Source organism: Sphaerodactylus townsendi, linkage group LG06 (genome assembly GCF_021028975.2).
Source record: "Sphaerodactylus townsendi isolate TG3544 linkage group LG06, MPM_Stown_v2.3, whole genome shotgun sequence".
Taxonomy (NCBI): Eukaryota; Metazoa; Chordata; class Lepidosauria; order Squamata; family Sphaerodactylidae; genus Sphaerodactylus; species Sphaerodactylus townsendi.
The window spans coordinates 14,216,954-14,229,357 of record NC_059430.1 but is presented as its reverse complement, the minus strand read 5'-3'; the positions used below and the strand labels follow the sequence as shown (position 1 = coordinate 14,229,357).

The 12,404-nt window shown below is 46.3% G+C and overlaps 1 protein-coding gene across 1 annotated transcript in view; it reads right to left on the bottom strand.

Moving 5' to 3' along the window:
* Positions 1–12,404, bottom strand: part of IRAG2 (inositol 1,4,5-triphosphate receptor associated 2) — a 78,724-nt gene that overhangs the window by 42,345 nt on the left and 23,975 nt on the right. Inside the window, exons 7-12 of the mRNA XM_048501492.1 lie at positions 8,136–8,195; positions 7,947–8,011; positions 6,983–7,082; positions 3,989–4,102; positions 2,101–2,202; positions 370–533 (exon numbers count right to left, since the gene is read on the bottom strand). Coding sequence (XP_048357449.1) covers positions 370–533; positions 2,101–2,202; positions 3,989–4,102; positions 6,983–7,082; positions 7,947–8,011; positions 8,136–8,195 — 605 coding nt within the window. The remainder of the gene's footprint in view (positions 1–369; positions 534–2,100; positions 2,203–3,988; positions 4,103–6,982; positions 7,083–7,946; positions 8,012–8,135; positions 8,196–12,404) is intronic.

The following is a 12,404-nucleotide window of genomic DNA, read 5'->3' as shown; positions in this document are numbered from 1 at the left end:
AAATGCGACATATAAACAAACAAACAAACAAACAAACAAACTAACAAACAAACTAACTAACTAACTAACTAACTAACTAACTAACTAACTAACTAACTAACTAACTAACTACTATAAGGATAGCCACCTGCTTTTGTGCTGTGCTTCTGACTTTCTGAATTACAGATAATTCAGCTGTTTTAAAAAAGTTTTCCAAAAAAAAAAAGAATCACTAGGGAACAGCATGCAAATAATATACTCCCAGGCAGAAAAGAAAATGTTTTGGGCTAAAAACCCCAAAGGCTAAAAGACAGTTGAATCGTCTGCTCTTTTATGGTTCCCTTGAGGCTTCCAGTTTCCTCAAACCCCTCGACAAGAAAGTAAAAATACCTCAAGGATAGTTCTTTTTTCAAATGCAGCTGCTCTGTTCTCATTCGCTTTAAGTTTCCCACCAACTTTATCAGCTCCTTGTCCAAGGACTCCTTCTGTGCCTCCAAGAGATTGAGTTTCTGGAGCCAGAGAGTCTTCATACTTGCCAAGACTTTCCTGGGAGCCTGAATGTACACCAGAATTCAAACTCAGCCCTCCTTCTCATTTCCATTAGAGACTCAATTCACAACAAGTTTGCTGAGACTTGGGCCCCTTCCGCACATGCAAAATAATGCACTTTCAATCCACTTTCAACGCACTTTGAAGCTGGATTTTACTGTGCGGAATAGCAAAATCCACTTTCAAACAACTGTGAAAGTGGATTGAATGTACATTATTTTGCATGTGCGGAAGGGGCCTACGACCTGATTCTCACAGTACAGAAGATGGTGTAGTGAACATTTTGGAGCTTGCAGTCATTTATATTTACAAGATCCAAAACCTCTCCATGCAGAACATGAGAAGTCAGGTGGAAAGATTCCAGCCAAGCTTTCTTCCTGACATACCAATTTTACAGGTAGGGATTTTATGGGCTTTCCTTGGTAACTGTCACCCATACCTGCCAGGGATCAGAAGTCTGCTTTGTTTACGGAAAGTGGCCCCTCTTATCACTTCCAGAGGGTTAAGAACATAAGAACATAAGAACTAACCTGCTGGATCAGACCAGAGTCCATCTAGTCCAGCACTCTACTACTTGCAGTGGCCCACCAGGTGCCTTTGGGAGCTCACATGCAGGATGTGAAAGCAATGGCCTTCTGCTGCTGCTGCTCCTGAGCACCTGGTCTGCTAAGGCATTTGCAATCTGAGATCAAGGAGGATCAAGATTGGTAGCCATACATCGACTTCTCCTCCATAAATCTGTCCAAGCCCTTTTTAAAGCTATCCAGGTTAGTGGCCATCACCACCTCCTGTGGCAGCATATTCCAAACGTTGCGTGAAGAAGTGTTTCCATTTATCATTTCTTATAACTAGACCCCCCCCCCAACTAAGGACAACTCTCTTTTGGATCTTGTTCCACCCTCGGACCTTGCTCCACCATGCCCAGCATTGTTTTCCTGCAAGCCGCACTGGATCTCGTTTCTTCTGACCTCTTCTAGATTGGTAAATATCACCCTTCCTTCAATGCCCTGTTCTATTCCCACCTATCCTTCACCTCACTCTACCTCTCAGGTTCCTTAAAACTCTGTGGGTGCATTTTGTGGAACTGCGTATGTATTTTTATTATTTTTGGTTCTTCAATAAAATTCTCTTTAAATTGTGGTTTGTGTGGATTTAAGGTGAAAGACCACTTTAAGACACTGGTGTGAAATCCCCACCCAGCCTCTCATACTGCAAGGGCTGTTCTCTGCTAATTCCCCAAACTAAAAGAGAACAGACCAGACTAATTTGAGTAACAACCCTGCTCTTTTTAACCCTTTGATGTGATTCCCAGTTTCTTACTGAGCTGCATTATAGTAAGGCAATGAGGCTGGGTAAAGAGGTGAGTTTCCGAGCTGTGAGGGTCCCAGCAAATTCTCCAATAAGCTTTCATGCAGATACAACATGAAAAAAAGAAGGAACATCAGGGTAGCATCCACAGTGAATAACAGTGAATATAGATGCTGCTCCAGCCCACTCCCATACTGCTCGCAGGTATTTGTTTCCCATCCAGATTACAGCAGTTATTCCACCTCTAAGCAGCTCAATATATACCTCCGGTTTTTTCTCATGGACTTCTTGCCCATTTGTCTCCAAGTCTTCTGACGGAAGCAGATGAAGTCCTGCTAGCTCCTCCATCTGAGACAGTTCTTCTCGCTGCAAGGAAGAGGCTCACACACAATTCTCTCAGGACTCAGACTTTAAGACTACCCAGTAGGCCTGGAGATTAGGGTGCACTAAATCCCAGATTCAGCCTGAATCTGGGCACATTTGGCGATATTCAGGCCAAAATCAGTCAAATATGTCTTGCCTGAATATGAATGAATCAGAATGCAAGGCATTTGGGCTTTTTAGGTATTTTTTTGATGTTCTTGCATTTCATTTTTAAAGCTAGTGGCATCAAAACTTCAGGGTATCATCTGGAGATTCTTCTGATGATACTTACTGAGTTTGGTGAAGTTTGGCTCAGGGGGACCAAAGTTATGGACCCTCAAAGGGGTAGCCACATCTCTTGTTAGCTCCCATTGGAAACAATGGGGTGTAGGGACACCCAGTTTCGGGGTCCATAACTTTGGATCCCCTGAACCAAACTTAACCAAGCTTGGTTGGTCTCATTAGGAGAGCCTCCAAATGATACTCTGAAATTTTGGTGTAGTTAGCTTTAAAAACACACCCCCTACAGGCTGAAACGCAAAAAATCAGATGGACCCAAATTTTTCGGGTGTACCCGAATATTCGGGTTTATCCGAATATGTTATTTGTTCTTATTCAGGCATACAGATAATTTTATGCCTGAATAAATCCAAATCCGAATTTTACCAAAGTTCTAGGGTATTGACAAAGCCTACTACCCAGACATAAAGAGTATCACGCATGCACAGAGCTAACATCCCCAAATTGCGCATGGAATCTAGTCCCCCCCCCCCCCGGTTGTCCTGACTAGGTCTGTAATTTAACCCAATTATGTCAATTATCCATATGCAGACTTCCTACAGTTGCTGTTATAAATCAGAGTGAAACCCCCCCAATCTTACCTTAGATCGGGGGTCTGAAACCTGCGGCTCTCCAGGTGTTCATGGACTACAATTCCCATCAGCCCCTGCCAGCATGATGGGACTTGTAGTCCATGAACATCTGGAGAGCTGCAGGTTGCAGACCCCTGCCTTAGATCATATGATCAATTAGACAAGTGAATCTGAAGGGGAAATGCCCAGTAACATTCCATATTCTTTGTACAGACCAAATTTCAACCCATTTTCTCCCAAGGCTTTTGAGAATACAAAAGTATAAAAATCTACTACCCCAATGGCACTTCTTTCTCTTTCATCCTTATTTATTTTGTTAGATTTTTATACTTCCTCTCCTTTGTTGGGCTTAGAAGCTCCATAATTCATAAACCGTGAGCAGAATAGTTCTGAATCCATAGTTTAAGCCATGGAAAGGTAAAGGTAGTCCCTTGTGCAAGTGACGGGTCCTTATTGACCCATGGGGCGATGTTGCACCAGTATAAAATGGTGAACCCCCTAAAAAAAACCCTGCCAAGAGAAAGCCTTCCATAGGGCTTAATGGACTTAAACCACCCAAAGGGGTGGGCTAAGTCCATGGCCTGGGTCACTGTATAGCTGGAGACAATGCTGGGGTGGAAATTTACTAATGTTGGCTCCACCCTCGACCACACCTCTGGAACTGGAATGACTTGGAGATGTGCTCCATCCACCAGGGTAAGTGCCCCAAGGAGGGCAAATCCACTGGTGCAGCCCCATGCCACCTCCAGGAGTAGCTTCAGCCCCCCCCCCAAAAAAAATTGGGCTGTCAATCTTAGATCCTCATACAAATCACATGCCCAAACAAGAACATTTCATGGAAGCTCTGAACCTAGAAAAAGCTTAAGAAAGTTGGATGTCACCAATATCCCTACTTCTGATATCACCCTTTTCCATACCAGTGTTCTGATGGTGGCCTTAAACTTCTCCCCTACTTGCTCTGGCCCCTGCAAGAGAAGTAAGACCTCCCTTTCCAGAGATTCGTCCAGTGCTGTCCATTCAATTCCAGTGATCTTCAAAACAAACAAACAAAAATATACACATTGGATCGTACAAGCAACTCCTGAGACTGGCCAGATGCTATCAGGACGTAAAATATCCACTCCACAGCTTTCCTGCAGGATGCATCTTGAGCCTATACAGATTGAGAATGCCTGGGGTAGGCTAGATTCCGAACAGTTTGGAGAAGTCTGACTTCTTTTAAAACCAAGTATCTATACGAGAGAAGGGATCTGCTTTCCCTCCAGCCTTTATTAATTGCGCCTCCTGTAGATTCTCTCAGTTGAGAAGGCAGCACAGTTATAAGCATCACTGCAAGAATCATATGTGGTTACTAAAAATGGGATTATAACAGTGGCATGCCCTGAAGCAGTTTGCCTGCCAAAATCAAAGGCCCATATCAAAGAACAGTCATGTTCCTCAACAAAAGGAACCTCTGATACCTTAGTGCACTGGTAACAGAGCAACAGAAGATGGCGCCCGAGGCGGATCGTCAATGATTATGCTCCGGTTTTTGGAGATTTTCTGCCTAAATTCAACTAAATTAGTACATGCTTTGGCTATTACCTTTTGGTGGCAGAATGGTGGTTTCCCTCGCCAGTCGATCGTTTTCTGAGCTTTCTAGTTGCTTAACAACAGCACCTTGGCGAAACTTGGCGAAGAGCAACTGTGGCGCCCAGCAGCTGGCCGAGCTGGTATTACAGCCTCCCCTCTCAGCTTCTAGACTGACCGATGTAAACTTGGATTGGTTGAACAGGGCCCAGTTGAATGGAGTCCCTGCAGGTCTAGGCGAGCAAACCCGGGTGAGAGTTGGGAGCAAAGACCTTGTGCAGGTCAACATTGTTGGAGGGAGCTGAGGGAGCCAAGGAAGCGTCTACTGCCAGTAATGGCGAGATGCTTATTATCATCGGGGACCTAAGAGGTGGTGTGGGGGTCGGTGACAGCAGCCCCATGCCAGCCAAAACACCTGCCTGAGCATGCGAGGAAGAACTGTTGGGGAGCCGTGATAGCGTGAAGACCAGTGGCAGAGGCCTGGCGCTCGCCCGAATGTCCCAGGTCAGCTACCAGGAGGAGGTGGAATGTGGGTCGGTGGCGGAGATCCCTAGCCTGCCTGAGAGCGACGCCTTAAACAATTACAACAACCTTCACCAAGGTCTTCCAATCCATCAAACCTTCTAAGAACTTTGGTTGCCAACTTCTAGGGAGGAGTAGGAGTTTTCTGTATACGGTTAGTTAGTTTCTCTTTCCATATTGTTAAGAAATGGAATTAGTTTTTTTCTGTATACTGTTAGAGTAGGTAGGTTGGTCAGGTGTAGCCAGTTCCCTTGTTAGAGAAATTAGGAATATTTTTAGGTTATCCTTGCAGCAGCCATAATTACAGTAGTTTTAGTTTAATGTTGTGCATTGATCTAGTGTTACCTTGACACATGGTTGTAAATGTATTGATACTGATTTATTGTTAATGTTTTGATACTGCCCTTTTGATATGTCTGTGCTCTGTTAATGTATTGTTGATTTATTGCTATTGTATGAATTTAGTATGCATAGGTGTGGATTTGTTCTTAGCGCTGCTGTTATTGGTTTAGCAAATTGTCCGGCTTGAGATGTTACAATGCCACTTCTTGTTGTTAAGATGCTATTGCTATTTGGCTATTTGGCTATTTTGCTATTATGTTTTGTCATATTGTTTACTTTGACATGTTATGACGGATGTTGTTTGCTGTTTGATTTGTCTGTTGTTAAGCCGCCCTGAGCCCTTTGGGGGAGGGCGTGGTATAAATCGAATAAATGAATGAATGAATGAACGAATGAATGAAAGTGACTATTTTCCTTCAAAGGGTCTTAACTGTTAGTCAATGGCATCGTTCTAGTACCCACCAGAAGTTGGGGAAGACGGTTCTTCAGCTGAAATGAGGGAGTGGGCACTATACTTGACATTTGCAGCATGGGATCAGGCAATTTACCACCCTGTCCTTCAGTCCCAGGAGAAAAATTGGGGAAGGGGGGTGTTGATGGTGTCACTGTAAGAATTTTCCTAAAGTGACAGCCACAAGTCTCCATTGATCCTCCACCCAGAAGTAACATCTCCTCGATGCTGCTCTAGGAATTTGTCCATTGATCTCTATGGTGAAAACTGTCAGAACATGTGTTTAGATGAGCAAAATCTAAATGACAGCTGGACCCTCCTTCTAGCAGGTGCCGTGTGCAGATTAGGACTGAGTGCACGGTTTGTACTGTGTGCAAAACCAATTAAGGTAAGGGCACCTGATTGGTACCACTTTTGTATATAGATAGCACAGACAGCAGAGTGGTGTGGGCCTGAAAACACCTGTGGTCTGGCGAAGCACTTTGTCAGTAGATAGCAATAAATAGAACTGCACTGGTGACTGTGTGTCTGTCAGTTCTTGTCTACATTGCGTCCTGCAAGGTGGTCTACTCTGAGTAAATCCGCTGCTTCAACAGGTAATGGGCCCAGAGTCTGCCTTTACTTGTGAGTAATTGTTTGTGTTGCTGTGTGCTAAACAGTTTACAGCTGCACCATGGCTACATCTGGAGAAAAGAGACAGATTTAATGGGATGCTATTTACCTCCCCACCAATGAAAGCTTCTATTGCCCATTTCTACACATAAAGCCACAATTAAAGGACATGACATTTTTTTCCAGGCCAGCTGGAAATAGGGTTGCCAGTGCCTGGTTGGGAAACATGTGGAGATTTTAGGGGCGGAGCCTGGACAGGGCAGGATTTGGGGAGGGGAGGGTCTTCCATGGGGCTCAAAGCCATAGAGTCCTCCTCCAGAGAAGATTATCTCAGTTGCAGGCAGATCTCCAGACACCAAATGGAGGCTGGCAACTCTATGACCCCCCCCCCTCATCTTGTCCCACTGCTCCTTACTGTCGACTCCTGAGCTAGCTCCAGTTCGCAGTGCAGCGATTTGGTCCCTTCGAAGATGCTGCTGTTGAACTTGTACATCAAAGGAAAGTTGATGCCGTTTCTAGTACAAGAAAGAGTGTGAAAAGCACAAGCTGCTTACAAAAGTGAAAATACGGGACCTGCCCCCTCCAACCCTGTCCACACAAGATACTGAGACCCAGAGAGACACACTGTGAGGCCTAGGATTCATTCAGTCGCTGACTCTGGGATTTATCACGCAGTAGTCTTTATTGAAACGAACACTGAACCCCTGGCTTTTTCAAAGCCAGTTCTAAAGCACCCCCCAAGAGCTCATAGTTTTATTCCCTCCCTCCCTCCCTCAAAAAAGTGGGAAAAGTGTGGAGGAAAGTGAGGAGAAAGCGAAAGTCCTTTCCCAAGTGCTAGGTGGTTACCCTTCCCTTCGTGGAGAAGGCTAGAGATGCCTCTGTTACAGAGGTGGGATCCAGCAGGTTCTCACAGGTTCCCGAGAGTAGGTTACTAATTATTTGTGCGTGCCGAGAGGGGGTTACTAATTGGTGATTTTGCCACGTGATTTTTGCCTGAGTTATGCCCCCCCCCCTCAGCAGTAGCGTGCAGAACTTGAAGCAGTCTAGCAGGAGGTGCACCGGCGTGCATGGCAGCCTGCACCTGCGTGCATTCGTTTCCCGCCCAAGGACCGGCGCAGCGGCTGCGCCCTTGCCACAGCCCCACCCAGGAATGCCCCGCCCTGGAATGCCTGGCCACGCCCCCATCGTGCCCCGCCCAACCCCATTGGCGCTACGCCATAGTTTGACTCCCACCACCATGGGAACCTGTTACTAAAATTTTTGGATCCCACCACTGCTCTGTTATCAACTGCTGAAGAAGGGGCAGTAAGAAGGAATAAAGGAAGACTCAGAAACCCAAAGAGGCCCCAGACATTAAGCACACACTGACACACACTCACGAAATTAACTCCTGCTGCATCTGCTGTATGTTGCTCACCAGTTTACCTTTCTCGGCACGCAGAGTCTGAAATCAGATTGGGAACAGGGAACTCATACAACCCAGGGTGTAGATTGAGATTGTGGGACCCCAAGTTGCCTCCCCCCGCCCCCCCTCCTCAAATTCCGCTAAGTTTTGGCTGACAGCTCACCTCCACGATAGTAGCATATTCTTTAAGAGTAGACTTCAGCTCTTGGATGTCTAGATCCTTCTGCAAAGTAATAGAAGCGTCAATCCCAAAGGCAGCCTAGAGTCTGTTCTTCCGTACATAAGATTGCTACCAACAAGTCAGCCCAGAGACACTGTTTGTTGACTTTACAAGATGATCACTTTTTTTCATCCAGCCCTTCCTTCATTGGGGCACACGGTGTCTTCTTCTCTTTCATTTGTGCCCCAATAACCTCATGAGGTGGATGCGCAACCACACAGTCATTCATCAAGTTTCACAACAGAGCAAGAATTTGAACCCGTGTCTCCCAGCTCTTAATCCAACACTCTAAACCCACATTGACTAATTCCCCCACCCCAGTAATTATACATTTTATTTTTTATTTTATTACATTTGCTATTCCAGGCTCAGAGCGGCTTACACACATATATTTCTCTTCTCGAGTCAAAATCCATAAAAACAGACCAAGTTATAAAGTACTTATTTCATCGAAATTTCCAGATTTTTCTGCACCCTTAAGCCCTAAAATTTCAGCACTTAATTGCTGAAGGTCAAAATAAAATCGTTATTGATAAAAAGCCTCACTTTATTGGATCTTATTTTCACAATCCTTAACCTTCAAAACCACTAGTCATCCATTTATTTTTCTCCTGTTTTTGCCGTTTTGTCGAGATATCCTTTCTAGGGTCCCCAATTCTCCATGGGCTTCTGTTATTTCTTTAAGTAGTGAAATTATCTTGGCCGTCTCAGCCAGACTTCACACGCACCTTCCATGGCAGCTTATAGCACAAGCCAAAACGCCCACGAGAAGTCAAAAAACTGCCCTTCCTAACTTTTCTATAGCTAAATCTCTGAAGATGTTTAATGTTCATTTAAACCACAATTGGCTTAAATGAGCCTCAGAAGCCCTTGATAGCGGATGGCTATTAGTTTTTGGACACACGCCCTCTTTCCCCAAATGCATGAGAAATAACAGTGAGGAACCCATGATGCAACCTGTATTTGTTAGTTGGTTTGCAAGGGGTGTGGGGGGTCCCAAGGATATGCCTATAATTTTGTGGAACTGTTATTGCTTTGCAGATTAGCGCTGTGAGCTGCCCCGTTTCTCCGTGCAATTCCACTGCATTTGAGAAATCAGCTCTAACTCACAAAAACTCAGACTGGAATAAATGTGATTAGTTTCACAGCTCCCACGGAGACCTCTTCTAGTGCCCACAATATGATTTGGGGAAGTGGGTGAGGCCAAGTAGGGCTCTGGCTCAGCAAGGCTTCTGATTGACTCTACAGATTTTTTTTAAAAGTTGCAGCCATTTTGCTGCTGTCCCCTGCCCCCCATGCCGTGTCAGGACTCCACAAGTGCTCAAAAAGGAACCCCTACTTTAATGGACTTCTGTTTTGTTTTATTCCCAACAAACTTTTGTTTTCAGTGGCGTATCTGCCAGGAGGACATGGGAGGCAATTGACACCAGGCGTTACCCATTAGATCACGTGGGGGGGGGGGCACCCAGTGGGTCACTTGTTGGCTGCTTTTTCAGCTGCCGGAGGAGGGTGGTGGTGGTCCTGGGCAACCTGGAGGGGCCAGGCCAAGGGGTGGCCCATGGCAGGCTCCCAGCCTAGCCTCTGTTGGCTGAAGGAGCAGCCTGGTGGGGCCGAGCCGAGAGGCGGCCTGCAGCAGACTCCCAGCCCAGCTACTCCTGAAGGATAAGCCGGGCTGGGACCCTGCCATGGGCCCGCTGGGCACCCTTCAGCCCCTTCAGCCCCAGCCCCACCAGGTTGCCCAGAACCACCACCACCCTCCCTCTGCCAATGAAGGTAAGTGGGGCACAGTGGGGGGGCACGGGGCGGTGGGGGGCATTTCCCCCCCTCTGGTATGCCTCTGATTGTTTTCCAAGACAGAACAACAGCTGAGCATTTTTTCAGGTACAAAAGTAGACTCTCTTCTATTCAGGAGAAATTATGGGATGTGAATGGGCCAGTCATGCATCTGCAGCCTGAGCTATCTCGCAGAGTTGTTGTGAGGATAGAAATGACAAAAGGAGAACCCTGTACGCCTCCCTGGAGGTGGAGAAAGAATGGGATAGAAGTGTACTAGGTGAATGCCGAAAGAAATAGAACAGAAAAGGAGAAGGTGTAGGAGGGGGACGGATTTACCTCCCCCCACCCATAGACCTTGTTTTCATTCCCCCTCCCCAATAGATCTGCTTTTGACATAAAACAGGTGGGTGCAGCTCTAGGTACACAGGCGTTCTCATCTCAGTTTCAGCTTGGCCCTGACATGCAAAGTTTTCTCAGGGCAAACAAGGCACAGCAACATTTCCTGCCCAGCCTTCACGGGAGGCATTTTGCATGATTCAAATTAAGTGTGGCCTGGGTTTCTGAGCCATGCAAACCAGTGCCAGCTAAAGAAAGTGCTTGGGACATTGACCAGGGTTAAAATAGCTGCTGGGTTAAGGGGGAGTTTGCCTAATACATGCAGGCCATGCCAAACTCAGGTATTATGACGGCCATCTTCAAGGACTTGCTGTCCTATAGAAAATGGAGCAGAGTCATTTTCAGTCACCCCAGAAGGCTGGATCAGAACCAATGGTTGAAGAAAAGCGGGGTATATATTTAAACTCTTCTCATCTTCTTCTAATTCCAGGGCGTCCCCAGGTCCCAGCAGGCTGACATCCCTACTGGTAATCCTTACAGCAGTATCACCCCAAGTATAAGGTGACCAGATTGTCACCTTTGTAAACCGGGACCTGGGTGGGCGGCCGCGCGCACAGCCTAAGGAGCGCACTGCCTTCTGGGGCACTCCTGTTTCCCGCCCTGTGACAGGGCAGGAAACTGGGGAGCACCCCAGAAGGCAGTGCGCTCCTGCGGCCACGTGCGCGGGAGGCTACCACACTGCCTTCTGGGGTGCTCCCCTGTTTCCCACCCTGTCACAGGGCAGGAAAAGGGGAGCGCCCCAGAAGGCAGTGCGGCAGCCTTCCAAAAATCGGGACGGTTCAAAAAACCCGCGGGCCTTGGGGACAAATTGGTTTAAGGTGGGACTGTCCCGCCAAAAGCGGGACGTCTCGTCACCTTGCCCAAGTAACATTCAGTGGCAACTCAACCCCTGCAAAGATCTATTTAAGAATGTGCTACCTGCTGCCCTGCCCAGCAACCAATTTACATTTGATTTCCAAATTGTATTGTACTGTGCTTAGTTCACCAAAGACCTGAAGGCATCCAGATTGCCTCAACTGGAGGAGAATTATCTTCGAAATTGCAATTTAACCCTCTTCTGGTTTGCCTTCGGTTGCTATCACTTTGGTGGAGCATTACAAGAATATACCCACCAATTTTCTCTTGAGATGTCAGAAGCAGGAATAATCTCCTCCCCACCAGCTACCAAAATAGAATCAGCTGTGCATATATTGAACAGCAAACTGTTGTTCCAGCCTGCTAGATAGCTGCAGGTGGGGCTGTATTATCTTGGGCACAGCAGCTCAAGAAGGCATTAATGGAATCATTCACTTAACCACTTCTCTCCCGCATCCCAGTGAAGGGGACAGCTCCTCATTGGCGTTCCTGCAACCCCTACCCCAAATGTGCACTGTGGCCCACAGAAAGTCAGATGCAATTATAAAGATCTTTTTGGAAGAATGGCATCCCTTCTTAGAATATGTCAATAAACAGAAAGATGGCAAATGTATTATTTATACTAGTAGCTGATTTAATTGCAGTTCCTAAAGATGTATGGTTAATATTATTATTACTGGGTTTTATCGCCATTTGTTTATTGCCATTTGTTTTCATGCAACGTGTAATTGGTGTTTGGAATATGCTGCCACAGGAGGTGGTGATGACCACTAACCTGGATAGCTTTAAAGGGGGCTTGGACAGATTTATGGAGGAGAAGTCGATCTATGACTACCAATCTTGATCCTCCTTGATCTCAGATTGCAAATGCCTTAGCAGACCAGGTGCTCGGGAGCAGCAGCAGCAGCAGGCCATTGCTTTCACATCCTGCACGTGAGCTCCCAAAGGCACCTGGTGGGCCACTGCGAGTAGCAGAGAGCTGGACTAGATGGACTCTGGTCTGATCCAGCAGGCTAGTTCTTATGTTCTTATGTTAGCTGCTTCAGAATTCATGGCACTCTCAGATCAGAGATGTTCCACGGTTTCTAAAGCTGAACAAAGTGTGGCTTTTCCTTTCCTTTGCAGGGAAGGCGAAGGAAATTAGGATGCATTTATGCTTTCTTTGGGTTCTCCAGTTCCTCCCCA